Genomic DNA, 19,390 nt, shown 5'->3' with positions numbered 1-19,390 from the left:
GGCTTGTAGCTTCCGCAGCTGTATTAAAACTTTTTCAAAGTGCTGTGGTAGAATACTGCTCATTGCAATTAAGTGATGAGGTCGGCTCTACTGCCGCTATCTAGTTACTGCTCTGCATGAAGAAGGAGCATTTTTAAATAAAGGTGTATAATTTGCAAGTGTCTGTTTTTGTAGAATTTATTAATGTACAGGCTTCAGCATGTATTCAAATGTCTAAATTTTAAAAATACAGGATCGTGTACGTTGAAGCGCATATGTAGTTACAACTCCCAAGGACATTACATAACGTGACTACCGTTTGTGCGTATTGTCGCTGTCCACGACAGCATGTTCTCTGTGATTCTAGATGTACCACATTTCATTAGCCCAAGGGACATTGTTTTAAAACAAAGGTATCTGAACAGGCCAACAAGCTTAAAACAAGCTTCACCTTAATGAAGTAGCCTCGACGGGTCCTCGGCAGTAGGGGGCGTTCGTCTGTAACCGGCGAGAGACTATTTCTTCTGTTTCTGTACTACAGTACATGTCTTCCACAGTGGGGGGCACTAGCGTCTGATATGATTTTTTAAACTTTTTTATTGCAAAAATAAAAAATAAACAATACACAATGGAACATATAACATCACCCGGGTTACATAATATAGTGGCATTTTATAAAAAAATATTAATTTAAGTAAATAAAGATGAGGTATGCACAGCTTACGCGTTCTCATGTTTAGAAATGTAGATATAGGTTGGAAACATGCCCTTACATCTATTCTGCAAATTGTTCAAATGGGGGTCTCTTCCCAGACCATTTAATTGAATGCATATAATAAAGAGGAAATATAATGATAACGTCAATGACCAACGATATTTTTGTATTTGTTTTCAAGGAGTTTAAAAATAGCATAGCTTCTGTTTCTCCAAAAGAAAAGCCGATATTAGAATCCATCTTTATGTAATTTTGCAGATCAATCCAAAATGCTTATCAACAGGACATAACTAAAACAAATGTAAAGTTTCCGGGCTGCTTTTGCAAAAGACAGTTTTCGTCTGTATTGACATTAATCCGATGCGTCTCTCCCATGCAATCGGCTCCTGTAGGTCATCCACAGTAGGGGGCACTAGTCTCTGATCGGACGGGTCTCTCCTGAGGGAGCGACACTTCTTCACGCGCCGGCGGTGTGTTGTGGGTACGGGCTGCTGGGCTGGCGGCCATTTTGTTGCTTAAATCGGATCACTGCGGGAAGAAACGAGTGAGGGAGAACAGAGGAAGAGAGAGAAGGCAAAAAAAAAAGAATAATAATCGCAATATAAAAAATGCTTTCCGCCGCCCAGTTACTTGACGAGTTAATGGGCCGAGATAGAAACTTGGCCCCGGATGAGAAACGAAGTAACGTTCGCTGGGATCATGAGACGGTGAGTTTTCTTTTTGTTGTTCTTTTCATTCAGTCGACATAGTCCGGGGAAAAGCGGGGAAGCCAGAGCTGATGGGTAGGCACATGCAGCGGGGGAGTGGAGGGCGAACGGTGGTGTTTGTAACAGTCACTGGCAGCCCATTCTGCTTGGCAGCGCCATTCGTACTTAACCGTGTTCCCCAGAGTTCGCCAGGCTGGGCAGTCAAATACCAACGTCTCGCCGCTCGGTTTATCTCGCGAAGGATGTCCGTCCTCTAGCACTTATCTCCGAAGCTACTGGAGCGTGGTGCTCATTGTTAATAATATTAAACGGGATTGTTTTAGTTTCCGTTCCGTTTTTTTTTTGTTTCTAATTAAATTGACTACTAAGCGGCGTTTCTGTTTAAGCAACGTGCACTTTGTCGTGGTTACTGTGCTCTAAGGGCATGGTAAGGTACCGGTCTGAAGTGAGCGGCCGGACGGTAACTAGGCCGTTTCCTCCGGGCTCGTACTCCGTAGTGCGCCTCTAGGCCTGCCTGACCCATGAAGAGCGGATAGGAGGGTGGCGATCTCAGCAGAGGTCTGTTGAGGACACAATGGGGGAAAAAAAAAGTCAAAACTAGGTGCATTGTTTCAGATCAGTTTCAGTTTGTGTGACAGTATCGCCTACAAAGTTGTGCTAAAAAGAGGAGAATTACTGTTGGAACTTAAACGTTTAGCTCGGACATTTTGCATTGATTCGCTCATCCATTGCTTTTTTTTTGAAAATTCCAGGGATCTGCCAGTTTATGTAGCTAGTTTTCACTTGGAAACCTCACTGTTAGCTGGTCTCACAACTTGCCTTTTCTAAGCATTCTTATTGTGACCACGCTGCGAGTCATAATTATTTTTGTTTTCATAGGTTTGCAAATATTACCTGTGTGGCTTTTGCCCTGCGGAATTATTCACAAATACACGATCTGACTTGGGTAAGCTTTTTTTACTAGTATTTTTTACTATTATACTAGCCTTGATATTCTGTATTCCGTTTGATGTTTTTTTTTAAGACGCTGACAGAATTTCAAGAACGATTAGAACCAGATATGTAAGTTATATCTTTTAACATTTTGGCCCTTTACCTTATCACTATGTTCAGCGTCCTTAGGTTTAGAAATGTGCTTTTGAAATTAGTTTATTTAGGTGTTCTGTGACCATGACTGTTCATCTTGCAAAAAATGTAACTTTTTTTTTCTTTATAGGTCCTTGTGAAAAAATCCACGATGAAAATCTTAGAAAACAGTAAGTCTAGTTACTTATTGAAAACCGTGTTAGTGTATTCTTTCATTTTTTGTCCTCCAGCTTTACTTTTGTTTTGTCCTGTAGGTATGAGAAAAGCTCCCGGTTCATGAAAGAAGGTTATGAAAGGGACTTCCTCCGTTATTTACAGAGCTTGCTGGCTGAGGTGGAGCGGAGAATTCGCAGAGGCCATGCTAGACTGGCTCTGTCTCAGGCTCAGCAGAATTCTGGAGTGAGTGCGATCTGCAGTTTAAAAAGACACCCACACATCTGCTTTTGAAACCTATTATTTCTTTCTCTCTTCTCTTGATCCCTTGGTTTGTATTCCCAGTTTAGGGTGTTTTTGGGGCTCTTTTAGGGTGGAAACAAGTGTCACTTCACAATTGTTGTGCCACCTCTGTCTAAATTACAATTTGACAAAAATGGTTAAAATACCTCCCTTGTTCTTGAGAGCCGGAGTAATACAAGTTTGACAACTTTCACATTCTTGCAAGTATGGGTTTTTGGACACAATTGATTTAATTTTAGACTTGTTGAATATAGCTAACATTCGTTTAGTGACATGTTTTTTTCACTTGATTTCACATCTAGGAAAACTTCAAGACTTGAAAGTTGAAAACATTTTGTTAAAAAAATGAAAGTTTATATTTAAAGTAAAACATCAGCTAGTTATTTCCATATCATCCATATTTGTTGTGTATATTTGCAATAAAAACGTTGTCTGTATGAACTCCTTCAGATCATTTGTAAGTTTAGTATTAATGAAGCACAGATAGAGCCAGCTATGTTTTTAGGGTCATCTCTACACATCCTTTGCACTTCTTACGAAGCATACGCCTTTATATCTTTCTTTGAATTAAACTGTCATGAATAAATGTCACACTTATGACACTTTGCACCTTTTATCTCATAAATATATGCAAGATTAAAGTATTTTCTTATAAGCTTTTGGTGTGATTTGTAAACTAGTTGAACAAGATGTCTTGTGCTTTGATAAGGTGTGGTGAAATGTTTTGTCATCTTTTTCGGATAAAATTGTAAAACAAACCTGTCAATGCTGACAGCTATGCTAAAACAGCTGTATACATGCACACTAATTTACTGTTTTTAGTTATTCACTAATTTTAATGGGTAGCCAAGTGCAAATATCTGCCTAAGAGCATCTCTAAATTGCTCAAATTGTTTATTAAGTTGTATATTGTAGATTTTAAACAGTAAAGTTAAATTGTTTAATGTCAACATAAAGTAGCTTTGAGTAGGTACGATTTAAATAGGATCAAGTCAGCTCAGTAATAGACTCAGGGGTTAGCAAATGAAAGACAGATGGAAAAGGGGTTTCTGAAGGGAAGCTCAAGCTGATAAAATTCTATGGAGAAAAGACGATAAAAGATACATGGAGACTTTCTCAGAATCTGTGAAAGAGATGCTGAAAAAAGACATACTGACTCATCACCACTTTGAGTTCTCTAAAGAACCTATAGGACTTGTGCCTTTAAGACACCACCAGCTAGTCTGAATAACACTGGTCCAACTGCTGCCAGCTGTATCAGGAGAGTTCAGGAAATAAGGTTATAGAAAAAGACAGATGTAGAGCAAGTGGAGGTAAATAACATTCACATTAGTGTGAAGTTCTATCTTAATTTAGAATTTGCAGTTATTCTTGTATATGTTTACAGTTTGCGATGGCCAATTGATGTATTGGTGCCAAGCTATGAACCCTGCCTCCTTGACCAGGGGAGAACAAGGAAGAGTAGATAGACTCCTCTGACTTACACACATTCAAGCCAGTTGTATTTGCACACGCCACAGACTAGGCAGCCCTTGCAGGAGGTTCAGAGCTGAAGGAAGCAGATACATCTACCTCCCCATATAATCACTTTTAAGACATGTCAGCACTATCATAGTGATTTGAAGCTTATTGTGGACAAAAGTTATGAATTTATTTCAAATGTTGAAATGGTTGTAGCTGTTATACATTGACCGATTTCAAATTATCTTCCATATGAAACTGGACTTCTTAAATGTCAGTGTTGGATGTGTTAGTGATTTTTTTAAAATGGTTATCTGCATCTTTGGCATTCACTCATAAACATAACTAGAAAGGCTTAAGAAATAAAATAATTGTTTCTGGTGGTAGAGTTAGACATACTAGACTAATATGTTCCGGTCACTAAGTTGAACAGTTGTTTTGATTGGTTCTTACGATCTAATATCAGATGTAAGAAGAAAATATGAAAATAAGCAGTGACCTGAAAAATTGTTGTGCATTTTGAAAGTTGTAGGTTAATCTCAAAATTGACATATCTTGACACATGTATGCATCAAAATAAATTTTGTAGACTTAAATGATTACACATTCTACATATTTACAGAATTCTGTTTGCAGTGCTTTTATCTTATTTGTATAAATTAATTGTAAAAGATATTTCTAGAAAGTGATGGTATCAAACCTCCATTAATATAGCTATAACAGCATCTTGCTGGACTTCTGCATGTACATAATATTAATTGTGTAACTTATTTTGTTGTAATACTTGTGTGGGGGCATATCGCTATATTTTAGAAAGTGCTTAATCTTTTATAGCGTGATATTGCTTAATTAAATAGTCACAAAATCATTGTCCCTGAATTTTATATGGAGGAAGCTTTGCATAACAAGCTCTGTTTTCCTGGTCTAATGGGCATTACCAAAGTGTTGTTTTTTTTTTGCTTCAACGGCTTAGCTAGCTCAACATTTAGTGGCACTGCAGACTTAAAGCAATTGTAAACCTCATTTTTTTTCTTTCTTCAGGCACCAGGACCATCGGGGAAAAATGAGGAAAAAATACAAGTGCTGACGGAGAAAATAGAAGAACTTGTACTTCAGGTTTGATTTTTTACCTATTAACACGTTAAAAAGAAACTAAAAAAATGATTTTGCATGTCTTTTTTCATCATAATGCCTCTCATTGATAAACAACAACAGTTCCTATGCAGATTTCAATGTATGTCAAAGCTTTTTGGAAAAATCAATGCAACATGGTGGACTTGTGCTTTGTAGCAAAATTGAGTTCAGAAGAAAAAGTAATTGACATGGACAGCTTTTTATACTCAGTTTCAGAACATTTAGTAGCTGGAAGCCCTTCATCTGGTCTTTTCAAACCAGATACAATGAGGAATGCAGTATTGAGTGGCAGTAGGCAGCTGTGATCATATGGTACATTTTGAAGAGTAATTCAAAACTACATGTAGAGTGGAATTTTGTTTTAGTTTTTAGGAAAACAGTCAATGAGGTAATTTCAGAACAATAGAAGTGCTATACTCAGTAGAGAATGGATGGTGGTAATTTAAAGAAATTTAGTTTGAAGCACATAACAGACTAAATGAACAAAAAACTAGGAAACTTAAGTAAAATATTGAAAAACAAACTTCCTAAAATTAAAAAAATACTGTTTGGTTAAAGAATATAATAAAAGTAAGAAATATCCACAAAACCTGAAGAGATTTTTTTTTTTAGTGAAATACTAAATGATTAAAAAAAACTGTGTGGCTATGAAAGGGAAATATTTGACTGAGGTTTTTACCAAGGGAGAATCAGCAATATTCCTCAAGCGAAGCATCACTAACATCATATAGTAGTTAGTATTAGTGTAGAAGGGGAAAATGTTTTATGGTTATTAAAAGGGATTAAAAAATGTCTAGGCCTTAAAGTGTTCTACTAGTGGTACTTAAATGTTATTCGCAGACCATTTATGAAAGTCTTCCAGCATTCACTAAGCTTGGGGGTAGTACCCAGATATTAGAAAATTGTAAATGTACTGAAGAACTGAACTTTTATAGTCTTGAACAAAAAAGGGGGACCTAACTTCAGATATTCAAAATCATCTTCAGAATTAACAGAAAAGAGCTAAATAAAGGATACAAGTGGAAACTGGAGCTGAGAACTGGAGGCACTGTTTTGTACAAAGGCTTGTAACTAATATACAAGCAAGGTAGTAAGGCCATATGATCTCTTCTTGTTTGTAACTTTTGTTTTATTTGTAATTTTTATCTAGTTAGAAATTATAATTGAAACCTGTACCTGATGGTAAGGTCTAGTTTACTTTAAGATCTAGCTCTTTCATTTAGATGGGGCTGTTGAATTTTGTAGTGTTAACGTTATGCCCAGATGGAAAATTGGAAGATGAAGAGGGCACTGGAATGTTAAAACAGTCTTTATTCTTTGGGCAGATCGAGGAACTGGGCTCAGAGGGGAAAGTGGAAGAGGCCCAGGGGATGATGAAACTTGTTGAACAGTTGAAAGACGAACGAGAGCTTTTGCGCTCCACCACCTCTGTGAGTATGTTAGGATGGGTTAAACTTTTTCATATACATTTTTTAATTTTTAAAGATTTGTTTTTTTCCATACACTACAGATGAGAAACATTCTGATCTTCTTTTCTACGTCTTAAATAAATCTGAGACTTGTATTTCATGTTGAATTTTTTCTCACCTGATGGATCTGTAATATTAACTTTCAGAGTTGGAATTTATAATAGACTGCGGCACAGTGGCGCAGTGGTTAGCATTGCTGCCCCACAGGGCAGGGGTCCCTGGGTTCAGTTCTAGACCTGAGGTGCTATCTATGTAGAGTTTGTATGTTCATTGTCTTTGTCATTATGTAGAGACCTGATGCAGTTAATTTTTGTTTCAGACAATTGAAAGCTTTGCTGCTCAGGAAAAGCAGATGGAGGTGTGTGAGGTGTGTGGGGCATTTCTCATCGTGGGTGATGCCCAGTCCAGGGTGGATGATCACCTCATGGGAAAGCAGCACATGGGCTATGCTAAAATCAAATCTACTGTTGAAGAGCTTAAGGTCTGTTGTAGGTTATTTTTTCTTCTCATAGATGGTATTCTGTCATGTTGTGGTTCTTTTACTTTCCAGAACCAAGCGAGTTGGAAACTTTTGCTTTGAAAGTTTTCAGATCCTTATGTAGTTTTTACTTCGTTGCTTTAAAGCCTGGTGTTATGGCATTGTGAAGTAGTATTGTATGTTGTATATGTTATCTTTCACAAATGATCAAGTATAGAATAAGTAAGTAGACCATATGAAAGAAAAATGAACATTTCATATTAATGATTGCATAAGTATTTTGGTTCCTTTACCAAATCTAATTTAGGTCCACAAAATTAACTTAATGAGTCACAAATACTTGAATGGTTTTTGTGTGCAATAGTAGTGGATCATATGATTTTACAATAAATGTACCCATCTTTATAAGGCCCTTTAGTCAGGTACTGAATTTCTGTGTCATTGAAGCCGATATTCTGGCTTCTTTCAAGACAGAAATGGATGAAAATTTTGGTATCAGTTAGCTAATCTCACATTTATGTTAGATAAACATTAAAATTAAAACAATCATAGTATGTTCGTTCTTCAGTTGCTTCAGACAGTGGTTCCCAATCCTGGTGCCGGAGGCCCACACATCTTAAACCCTTAATTTACTTAATAGATTTAATTTACACTGTTTGACTTGATTTTCAGCTCTCAAATATGTAGGAGGTTGCCTTGTAACTGTTGCATTTCATAACATACAACCCCAGACCTATGAGTAGAAGTAATCCTGTGAGTATTCCAAGCAAGCACCTTGTTAGTTACATTAAGACTTTCATAAGGAAATTGAGATGTGATGGAATTTGTATGCGTATAGGCCCTCAGAACGTGGATCGGTTAGTCCTGACCCATAATACTGTATATTTTAATTTGTAATTCAGGAAAAACTCCGGAGGCGATCGGAAGATCCTGAGCGTGATGATAAAGGACGGAAGGAAAGAGAGGATCGGGAACGTGAGAGAGAGGAGAGGGAGAAGAGGCGACGGAAGGAGGAGGAAGAGAAAGAGAAGGAACGAGAGAAAGAAAGAGAGAAGGAGAAAGAGAGAGAGCGAGAGAAAGATCGGGAGAGGGAGAGAGAGAGGGAAAGGGAGAGGGAGAGAGAGAGAGATCGGGAAAGGCGTCGACGCAGTCACTCACACAGCAGACACTCAAGCAAAGCATCTGAAAGGAGACGCAGTCGCTCAAGAGATCGCAAAAGATCCAGGAGCAAAGACCGGGAGAGAAAGAGGAGCAGGTGGGTGTGCTGCAGGAAGTCTGATAAAGCTTGACTGTAAGGAGAGGAGAATCTATTTCTGCTTCTCAGAAACAACAAATTATTTTTCAAGGACTAAAAAGAATTGTTCTGCATTTGATAGGGTTTGTCATTATTGAGCAGTTAGATTTTACCACCCTTGCTTCTAAGGTATACAGATGGCAGTGCCTAGTCTAATTCAGCACTTGTTCAACAGTCAGTGGTTCCAAAAGCCAGTTTTCAATTAATGGTCCAAAATGTCCTGTACCACAGAAAATATTATTCTCCAGTTTTAGAAAAAGCAAATCTTTCCCGTTCTCATCAATGTGGGTTTTCTTTGTGATGCAAACCTTCGTTCCAATGGTTTCCCAGGAGCAGGGACAGAGAGCGGCGTCGGAGCAGAGATCGCTCAGAGAGGAAGCACCGCTCCCGCAGCCGAGAGAGAAGGAGGTCCAGGAGCCCGGATCGAAAATCTCACAAGCACAGGAGCAGGAGTAGAGAGAAAGACAGAGAGAGGAGGTCCAAAGACAAAGGCAAGACTGTCCACAGAACTGCCCTCTTTCCTCTTCTTGCTTTCTTGTGTTGCACACCACTGTCAAGTTGTCAATGATTAAAGGAGCTATAGAATATATGGAATTTTCTTGATAAAGGATAGGCCGAGGGATTCTGAAACTGAAGGTGATAAAATTTACTTCTCATATTTCATATTCCTGCTTTTACCTTTTACCTTGAATAATCAATTTTTATTTTATAATAGTGAAGAACACTGTACATAACAGATTAGTGTTCCTTTGCTTAGCGGTTTCATGGTAGAGTGTTTTAAGAACATTAGAGGCTTCAAACGAGGCCATCTGGCCCCTTTGGTAGGTAGTACCCTGTGATCCAGATTTTGGTGTTTTATGTGTGATAAAGGAAGTATATGAAGATTCCCACTGGAAATTCAATGTGCGTAAATATGGAAATTCCTTTTCTCTCTGTTAGATCGAAAAGATTCGGATGAGAAGAGGAGCAGCAAGAAGTCCAGCAGTGCTGAAAAGCCAAGTGAAGTTCCCAAGGCAGAGCCTATGGAGGTGGAGGCTCCAAAGTCAGAGATTAACGGCACAAGTGAAGACCTACAATCTGAAGGTGACACTCAGTCCAATTAAAACTGATCTGATAGGACCTCAGATCAGGCCGAGGTAAGTACAATCTCTCAACATGGGCTAGGCCTTTTTTTTTTGTTTTTGATTTTTTTCGTTTTTGATCGTGCAGCGTAAGTATGCACGGAAGAAGATGGAACTAAACCGATGAGAAGAAATAGAAAAAAACAAACCCAGAAGGGAAGGCCAGTGTAGCCCTGCAAAACATGTTGGAGGTACCTCATTTTGTATCGGCTATGTTATAACCGTTCATTAAAGAAAGGACATTCCCAAAATATAATACAGATAAAATTCTGTGCCTCTACCTGTACTATAGCTAAACATATATTGTTAATTCACTCGCACCACTTAACAAGGACACTCGTGCCGGTTAATTGCAGTACTTCAGATTTGTTTTTTTTTCATTGCTCAATTACCATTTAAAATTCTAGTCCGTTTTTTTTTCCAATGACTTCCCGAGGCACATTTGAAGGAGTTTTGTTTATGAATTTTCAGTCTGCTAGTCTTGTAAATGACAAGGATGTTTTGCAGTTTTGTGCTTGATTGCCTTGCATTCTAATGCAGTTTGTTCTGAAACTCGAGAGCCGATAGCATTGGGATGATGGAAGTGTAGGGTTTATGAATTATTGCAGCTGACTTCCATACCTCACACAGCGTTGGTGTTGTGAGCGACCCATGAAAAGCCAAATTAAAAATCAAGGATACTGTCAATCTGTGCAGGTACTCACCCCAGGTACTCCTTTCTCTACCCACATCAATGTCTGAATGCTGTTGCCTGTAAACTTTTTAAGCTTGCTGTTGTGTACTTTGTTTCTTAGACTCTATAAAGGTATTTTTTGCCTTTGTGTGTACTTGTTAATTCATATTCACCATACATTTTTTAACTATTTGGGAAAGCAGTGAAGCCAACTGGTAGTACGAATTAAAGACTGAATGCCAATGAAATGAAAAAAGTAGCCATGACAATTGATGCTGTGCTGCTAAAGGTTACTGCAGTTACAAGCTATATCTGGCAGTACCCATGTATTCCTTGATATAGTTTTACAAGTTGTTTTTTAAATAAAGCTGCTTAAAGACCTTGAATTGGTGGGGTAGGGTAATAAGATATAATAATCTATTTTTAATTGAAGTACATCTCCTCCTAGACACTGTGCTGGTATTTCAGGTGCTTGAAAGCCCAAATGTTAAGGAGTTTGTGTGTCTGTTTTTGACTGCCAGTTATAAAAAATGGACAATTTAAATGGTAGTGGTTTGGGGAGGGCATGGTTGTTTCTCAGTTATGGGAACACCAGCTGTCCTTATATGCTTTGACTGTATATCTGCAGCCTTTTTCCTGTTTCCTAATTGTGTGGTTTCTAAATATTTGTGCATATCAGGAACATCTGAGAAGCCTGGGAGGAAGACCTGAAGACTACCTGTCCTGAACTTGCGATACTGCTGCTTAAAACAAGGTGAACGAGAGCTGTAGTGGCCTAGAAACAAATCAAACAAAAATGTAACTAGGATTCAATTGCTGTTTTTAAAGCTCATTTTCAGGACTGGTCACAATCTTTACATGATTTGCTACAACTTACACCAAGAATTTTTTTAAGTTGTGTAATTTTGTTTTGTTTACATGTTTAATAACGAACAATTAAAAACTTGTACGTGTGGCTTGTTCAGTTTGTATCTTCAGGTTCTACTTTACAGTCTTTTTTATTTGAGATCTCAACACTGTTGGTATTTGTCAAGTTCTGGATGGAAACCACTATTGGTTTCTCCTCTTCCTTTCCCCCCTTCATGTAAGGTATATTTGCAGAAGGCTTTTGGATCACTTCTGGTTTTAAGAGAAGTGATTGAGATTTCTTTTCTTTTTGTTCGGAATTAAAGAAAAACCTGTATATTTTTGTGTTGATTATGAATTAAAGTACAACTGTTTCTTGTTCAGTGTTTTTTTTTATTTGAGTTTGAAAGATTTTTCTTACTACAGCACAGGGCTCTTCAAAGTGGTGTGGGTAGTTTGGATTACATTTGCAACAGGTTTAGTACGTTCTGTCGAGCAGCAGATTGAAAGAGTTACACCAGTCCCTACTTTCTGCTTCAGGTTTTTTCATTATTTTTTTCTTCTGTCATTCAAGTAAGTTGAACTTAACACTGTCACAGTTCTGTTAAGGGAGTTGTGGTGGTATACATCAATATAATGATTACTATCCAATATTTTGCAATGGTCAAATTCTGGACTAAATTCTAGTGAAACTGAGTTTCTGCACACAGGCCATATGATTATACTACAAAGTAAAAAAGTATTTAGAAGACAGTCATACAGCCAATTCAGAGCTTACCCTTTGTTATATCATCACCAAAATAATGTAAGAATAGTCTGTTTTCATTTAAAATAGTTACATCCATCATAAGTCTGAAATTGAAATCTATGTTGGTTCCATCTCCAGTTTCAGTAAAGCAATTTCATTACTTTACTGGTAACTATTGTAAATGTGTAGCTGACATGCTGTGTATTTAGTCCTGTGCCATCGACAGCACAATGCAGACAAGATGGTAAAAGTGGTATCTGTAGAACTTTGTGTATTCCACTTGTATGAAAGCAGAATGCTGTTGGTACTTAATAGTGTAGTTCTGTGAAGTAACCTAAAAACTGACACATTTGGAAAAAAAAATCTTTAATAAAACTTTCACTGTAACAAAGTTTATACATACATTTTGGTATTCTTATACAATTCAAGTTTTTTTTTACAAATTCGGTTTGCAATTTAATTGCACACTTGCATTTGAACAATTTTCCCTAAAGAAGAATCTTAAAAACTTAAATACAGTACAAAAATAGTTCAGCTTGTTACAAACTTGGTGCACTTCTCATAATTACAGCTGCATAGGTGACTTTAACAAATCCTGTGTGCAGGACAAAGCTCAGTATAAAATGATACATTCACCTCAGGTCTTCTGACTCTTCAAAAAGGCACTGTGTAAGCGTTTCATGGCATCATGCTAGTCCAGCATCTTTAGCCATGCCATAGAAAATGCCTTTCATTGCTAGTAGGTTTGATGTCGTATCAAACTCTGCTATCTGGCCCTTGTCCAAAACAAGGATCCTGTGGATAAATTAAAAAACAATCAGTCAAAGGAATAAATGGGCATTATTCTGGTATGCACATTAAAACTGAAAATTATAACTGAAACATCCTGTGAAGAGCTAATTTTATTTTGATGAATGCTTTCTTTTGTTTCCTACAGCAGAGCTTATTCAGATATGACAGTGCTAGGAATAAGTAACTTGGGCTAAAAAGAATACCAGAAAGGCTTATTTTCCTTGAACAAGATCACCATAAATGAGTCGAAATCTGAGTGAAATATTTTCAGTCATTAAGTGAACATTATGTACACATACCAAGAAACACTAATCACATTTTAGTCTGAAATCTTTTCTGTTCAACAAATACTTTCAAAGTTCTTAAATGGTGTAACCAATACAATTTTAAGACGTATTTTATAAAACATGCTCTGTGCTAGTATTAATACCAGTTGAATCTGTCTGAAGAAATCACTGTGGAGAGTCTTTGTGTGCTAGACATTTTACCTTGTGTAGTCCATGATGGTGTTAAGCCTATGTGCGATTGTGAAAACTGTGGAGTCTTCAAACTGCGTCCTGATGGTGGACTGGATCAAGTCGTCGGTCTCTAGGTCTATGGCAGCAGTGGCTTCATCTAGGATCAGGATGCGCGTCTTCCTCAGCAAAGCCCTTGCTAAGCACACCAGCTGCCTCTGCCCTACACTGTTAACCCAGAAACCGAGATTATATACACCTGGGCTCTTACAAAGTAGGGTCTTTTCATCTCTAATACTTGAAAATGTATTTTGCTTAAAATAATATTTAAACCAAGTTAGCACACAGAATTTTTAGGGCGCTAAACAAAATATTCAGTATTTCTTTAGTTTCTTGAGGAAAGCACAAGACGCATCACTTGAATGGTACACAAATTCTGTTTCCTCAAACAGTTTAGTCTCTGCTGGTATACCAACATGGTGTTGATATTGAATGAGTTTATTTCTTCTTGTGAAGTTAATAAAGAGAAGAAACTTCGTTTTAAAATGTCAAACACAATCAAGTGATTGCTTTCAAATAAAAAAAATATATTCTTACTGCATACCATATTCATTTTGATTTTGACCTGTATTAACAAAGCCCTTACTCCTAATCCCAGTGAAAGGAGAATTTGAGGAATTAAGCCATCCTGAGAAATGAGGGGAGCTAAGGTGATAGCAACACAATTTCTGGTAAATGACACATGTTGGTGTATTTGTACAGCTTTGGAAACCTGGAAACAATGTTATTTGCGCATTGGAAGGAAGTGGGGTGTTGTTTACCTGAGGTTTTCTCCCCCCTCTGAGCACTCATAGTTTAATTTTGTCTCCTGGCTGCTAACAAACTTCTTGAGGTGGGACAGTTCCAGAGCTCTCCATATGTCTTCATCAGTGTACTGCTCGAAGGGATCAAGGTTCATTCGCAGGGTGCCAGAGAATAGCACGGGTTCCTAGATTGATTGCAACAGTCATGAGAATTAGCAGGGCTTTCATTAGCTAATTTCTGCACATCACCCAGGATGGGCTTTAGGCTCAATAGCAGTACACAATAATTATAAATGTCAAGGAGACAAGACTGTGGGTAGTCCCGATGGGACTGGTAGGAGGTGGGGCTGTATTATTAGCCAGCTGGGATTCTCCCAAAGTGGGAGTGGGCCTGAATCCGCTAGGGATTTCCTCAGCTCCGAGGACTTGTGGGGTAACCTGCAAGCTCACAGTGAAAAGGATAAACGACTCAAAAGGTGGGCAAGTCAAAGGTGTCTGCCTACATTCTCATCTCCACCTGTGTGCAGTGTTGGGGAATGTAGCTGTGAGCCAAGTCGTGAAAACCACACGACTGGAATCGGTGAACTGGAATGGCTTTTCCAAATCATGCAGAAATATTTGTTAAAATAACAAACAGGATTATTGTGCACAGAACATTTCATTCTATTATTTAAATTGATAAGCGTTATAATTTACACAAACTCATTTACAGTTTAAGCTATTGAGTCAAAATGTTAAAAACCATGAATAGTTTAAAAGACATGCAACCAGAATCATGGCTGGAAGTGTGGACCAGGAGCTCACCTGAGGAATGATAGTGAGTTTGGATCTGAGGTCATGAAGACCGATTTCGGAGATCTTCACCCCATCAATGGTGATCTCTCCCCCAGCTGCTTCCAGGATCCTGAACAGGCAGAGGGTCATAGAGGACTTGCCTGCTCCCGTTCTTCCCACAATTCCAATCTGCAGAAGGCCCACAGAGAATGCACCAATCATTCACTTTACAGCTTTACAGATAGTTTACAGCTACCAATGGTTTTTAGAAGACGGACAAAATGGAGAAGAGCAGGCACTGTGACAGATGCATGTTCTCTTGCTCTCTAGGGCTTTCAACAGATCAGCTAATGAATGACCAGACAATTGGATGAGTCTGTCAAACTCAAGCACAGAGGTAATTCGCAGGTTTGCCCTGTACAACACAAAGTCGGGATTTGCTTATTCAGACTGTATTTCAATATCCCAAACTCCATCTGTCTAGCAACCACCTAGTCTGTTACGGCCACAAGCATGGTGGTACTACATTGCCACTACTGAAGGCACATCAGAACACTTGTTCAAGCTTATTGCATTACATTTGTACTGTGCAACCTGTTGCATAGTTCCACCCTGAACCTTTATACTAGGCTTCTGTAAATCGGCAGATGAAGTTAACACTGACAACTGTAACAGCCCTTAATGTTAGATACTTGTCTTGCACTGATTAGAAAGGCTCTTATAGTGATAGCTCATGGACCTGGCTGTTCATAGGTAGATACGTGTCTGCTGGCTGACTGACCTTCTCCCCTCCCTTGACGGAAAGAGTGAGGTTCTTCAACACCAGGTCCAGCCCTTCCCGATACCTCACACTGTACTTGTGGAACTCCACCATCCCCTGAGAGGGCCAGTCCGGAGGTGGCCTTTTGTCCTCAATGACCCAGGGGGCCTGAACAGCAGAACAGCAGCAAAAATGACTAGTTACAGAGCAAATTGTTGTTACGGGTAATGTCTGATTGACCCTTAGTTTTAAAACATTTTTAGTTTAAAAATTCTAAAAGGCAAATATATGCTGATCTCCCCCTATCTAAAACAGTAGTTCCCAAAGATAAGTCAGCATACTGTATATTACAGCAATCTCTGGAAACCTTTGCCAAAAACTAAGCATATCATTTAACATTCCATGATGTGACAATAGAGAAGCATGTTTAAATAGCATGGTATATTTTTTGTGAAAAGAACATCAATTCTGCTGTCTTAAGGATCTTTTCTTCAGGGGTGACACAGTAATGCTGTGGTTAGCATTACTACCCCAAGGTTTGATCTGGATTGGAACACCTTATGTGTGGAGCTTGTATATGCTCACTATGATTATGTCCAGGTGCAAGTTTGTAATCTTGACAAACTGGCAAGATTAACTAGCGTCTCTAAAATTGTCACTGTGTTTTTGTGTGTGTCCCATCATCCCATCCAATATGTACAGTAGTCTGCCTTGCGCCATTTGCTTCCAAAACAGGCTCTTGCCAGGAATTAGTGAGTTTCTGGCAATGGATGGATGGATGGTTCTTTCCTCAACATTAAAATCCTGTACACATCTTTATCCCCGACTAAAAACAGTGCAGATCTCTCACTGTGTCAGAGCGATTTCGACATTTTACACCCTGCAACCCTCACAGTTCTTCACAGGAGAGTTGTCCCCAATTGCAGGAGGGATAGAGCTGACCCTGCCAGGGCTACCAGGCTCAGATCCAGGTGCCTGCATAGGAAGATACTCCTGCTGACTCAGCCCTCCTGTCTGGGTAGTTCTGGTTACAACAGACATAGCGCAGGCACAAATAAATTACACTTGGAGTATCTGACTTCATCTGTGATCAGAACAAGCAAAATTAATAGTGGGTCTCTCCCCAGCTGCCCTCAGACTACTTTTTTTCCTCACATTGAAGATACAGCTGGTGTCACACCCACCTACCTCGGTCTTTGTCTCCGAGTACTCCTTCACCCTTTCCACAGCCACGATGTTGCTCTCCAAGTCAGAGCTCATCCTCACCAGCCAGTTCAAAGACATGGTGACCTACGCAGTATCATTGCAAACAAGCTTATTCCAGCACACCCAAAGTAACTGTCAACACTTATCCAGCCTTTCAAACGACAATAAGTTATTGTTGTAAATGTTATGCTTATTGTTATTGCTTGAGCAACAACTGTAATGCATCAGTTGTACCAACAATCATCCCTCAGGATTCAACATTCTTGTAGAATACAAATATTTCCACAAGCTTAGAGGAATGGATAAAAGCATCCCCAAGTTAAAGGTAAAGCTAAGAGCTTGTTATTACACTGATATCTGAAACAAAGTACTGTATCTCTTAGGGAACAAAAATGTGAGGTGAAACTGCATTTAATAAACATTCAAACATGCACATGCACAAGTAAGATGACAGTAAGGTAAAAGCTTCCTTCCTTGAGCACAAATCTGCTAACATTTGAACAAAACCTTGTGTCTCACTCACCTGTAGGGCATAAGATACAGAGAGTCCCACAAGGCCCGGGCTCAGCGTATTTTTTCCAATCACTGCAAACATTGCAGCGAAGAGCACAATGCAGTTCCCTATGAATTCAATACGGACTCCAAGCCATCTGCAAAGCGCACAGGTGGAAAAAAGCAATGCTTCATTTTACCAATGCAATACAATTTCATTGCAATTTGTCATGCACCATAATACTGTACTTGTGGCAATATAAGCCCTTAAAGTATGCAGCAAGCAATCAAAGCTAAGTTTATCACAACAAACGTACTCTACTGCTCACTACAGTGTATGTACTGTACTGTGTTATAGATGCTATAGACGGTAAGTTTTTTTTGATTTAAAAAGACACACAGCTGTCTACCCTGAGATCCTAGGATATTTACCAAGCCAGAAGTTTATGTAAACAGGTGCAGCCCAATTTCACTCATATTATTATTACTTGACTTTAAATGAATGCCTGAAAAAATCAATTAAAGTTATTAGGCTGTACACACAGTTTGAACGATTCAACAATGCTTTCATTATGTTTTTAATATAAGTTTTCTTTAGCTGTTTAGAAAGAAATGTAACAGTGGGGCACTTTACTCGTTGCTCTGATGTATGAACTGGTGAAGCTGGAGCTGCATGATGTCAGAACGACATTCAGTCATAGAGGATCCAAAGTCTGCATCCATTCTTTCTAAATCCCCGTGTCTGCATCTGTTCTTTCTAAACCTGTCTGTGGGCTTTATTTGAATGCTGTCTGTCTAAGGAGTTTGTGATGTGAAAAAATAAACTTGCCTGTTAGAAACAATACCAGGGTAGTAACTCTTCTGATTCTCATCTACTTTCTCATCACTTATGAGCACAAAGGCCTTATGTCGGTCGTAGGCCCGGATGACACTTGTGCCTGTGATGGTCTCCGAGAAATGGGAATAAATAGGAGATCGACTGACCGATTCCAGGCGTTTAAGTTGCCGAGACGTGGCCACATAAAACCTCTATGGTGATAAAAAAAATAAAACTTGAAACCTCATCATAATCTCAGTGGATACACAACACACAAGAGAAGGTTCAGATCAGAAAGCATTTACTTTACATACTGGAGAGAATCTACCTACTTAGTGGTAAGGTAGGGAAGATCTCAATCTAAAAATTCCTATTTCAAAAAAGAAAAGTCACCAATATTAATCTGAAGAATCCCTTATTCCTACAACTTTTGTTTACATTTATTCCCAAATCAGAAAATACATTATGAAATTAATACTCTGTTTTTGTGAAAACATCTTGTCATACTGCAGAAGAAATCTGTGTCTGTATTTCCCAGATCTAATAGGTGTATCAGTGCAGTGCTGCCATACAGATATCTTACAAGTAAATGCTTCATGAACCTGAACCAAAGTTGTTTAAAGAAACATTCACATCTATGAACAACATTATATTTCTATAATACAAGAAAAATTCATACTAATCATTTTACTTTATTTTACAAAATGTTTACAAATGCTATCATAATGTTGTAGTATATGGTTTGGCTTTGGACATTTATATTTCTGACTTCTATACAACAAATGTGTTTTGTAGAATATGTCTCTTAACATTTTGGTAAGAATTGTACATTTCTTTTAAACACAACATTTCCCTTTCGTTGCAACACTGGCAACTACTTAAATGATGGAGATAATTCCTCAATATTTTCTTTAGTCTCTTCAATGTACAGCATGCTGGTAATAAACACTATTCTTGTCAGAATACAGTATTTTAAAAAACAAAATACAAGCAGGACACAAGCCACAGCCAACAGTTAAAAGAATTAAGCAGCCATGCAAAGAAATTACCCACTGCAAAGACCAGGATGTAATGCACAGATTTGCTTTTAAGAATCTAGATTTGCTTTTAAGAAACTAATTTCA

At 38.3% G+C, this 19,390-nt stretch overlaps 2 protein-coding genes across 6 annotated transcripts in view; one reads left to right on the top strand and one right to left on the bottom strand.

Moving 5' to 3' along the window:
* The first annotated feature begins 1,187 nt into the window (after positions 1 to 1,187).
* Positions 1,188 to 11,802, top strand: luc7l3 (LUC7-like 3 pre-mRNA splicing factor). 2 transcript variants are annotated; one of them, XM_088599382.1, is made up of 11 exons: positions 1,189 to 1,401; positions 2,281 to 2,347; positions 2,618 to 2,657; positions 2,742 to 2,886; positions 5,446 to 5,520; positions 6,864 to 6,968; positions 7,327 to 7,488; positions 8,388 to 8,740; positions 9,110 to 9,270; positions 9,719 to 9,915; positions 11,253 to 11,802. In XM_088599382.1, exons 1-10 carry the CDS (start codon positions 1,303 to 1,305, stop codon positions 9,880 to 9,882), a joined length of 1,371 nt encoding a protein of 456 aa, XP_088455508.1. In that variant the 5' UTR covers positions 1,189 to 1,302; the 3' UTR covers positions 9,883 to 9,915; positions 11,253 to 11,802. The 2 variants fall into 2 exon arrangements, with proteins under 2 accessions (XP_088455507.1, XP_088455508.1); XM_088599381.1 differs by having other exon boundaries at positions 1,188 to 1,401; positions 9,719 to 11,802.
* Positions 11,803 to 12,516: 714 nt separating this feature from the next.
* abcc3 (ATP-binding cassette, sub-family C (CFTR/MRP), member 3) overlaps positions 12,517 to 19,390 on the bottom strand; it is a 94,740-nt gene continuing 87,866 nt past the window's right edge. For all 4 annotated transcript variants that reach the window (XM_088599376.1, XM_088599375.1, XM_088599379.1 and 1 more), the window contains exons 24-31: positions 18,279 to 18,478; positions 17,481 to 17,607; positions 16,940 to 17,041; positions 15,773 to 15,919; positions 15,022 to 15,180; positions 14,236 to 14,402; positions 13,448 to 13,642; positions 12,517 to 12,962 (exon numbers count right to left, since the gene is read on the bottom strand). In XM_088599376.1, coding sequence (XP_088455502.1) covers positions 12,854 to 12,962; positions 13,448 to 13,642; positions 14,236 to 14,402; positions 15,022 to 15,180; positions 15,773 to 15,919; positions 16,940 to 17,041; positions 17,481 to 17,607; positions 18,279 to 18,478 — 1,206 coding nt within the window. In that variant the 3' untranslated portion in view covers positions 12,517 to 12,853. The remainder of the gene's footprint in view (positions 12,963 to 13,447; positions 13,643 to 14,235; positions 14,403 to 15,021; positions 15,181 to 15,772; positions 15,920 to 16,939; positions 17,042 to 17,480; positions 17,608 to 18,278; positions 18,479 to 19,390) is intronic.

The sequence above is a fragment of the Lepisosteus platostomus genome, chromosome 11 (genome assembly GCF_059453375.1).
Source record: "Lepisosteus platostomus isolate fLepPlt1 chromosome 11, fLepPlt1.hap1, whole genome shotgun sequence".
NCBI classification, from domain to species: Eukaryota; Metazoa; Chordata; class Actinopteri; order Semionotiformes; family Lepisosteidae; genus Lepisosteus; species Lepisosteus platostomus.
Note: the sequence above shows the minus strand (reverse complement) of the source record. Positions and strands in the feature narration are given on the sequence as shown.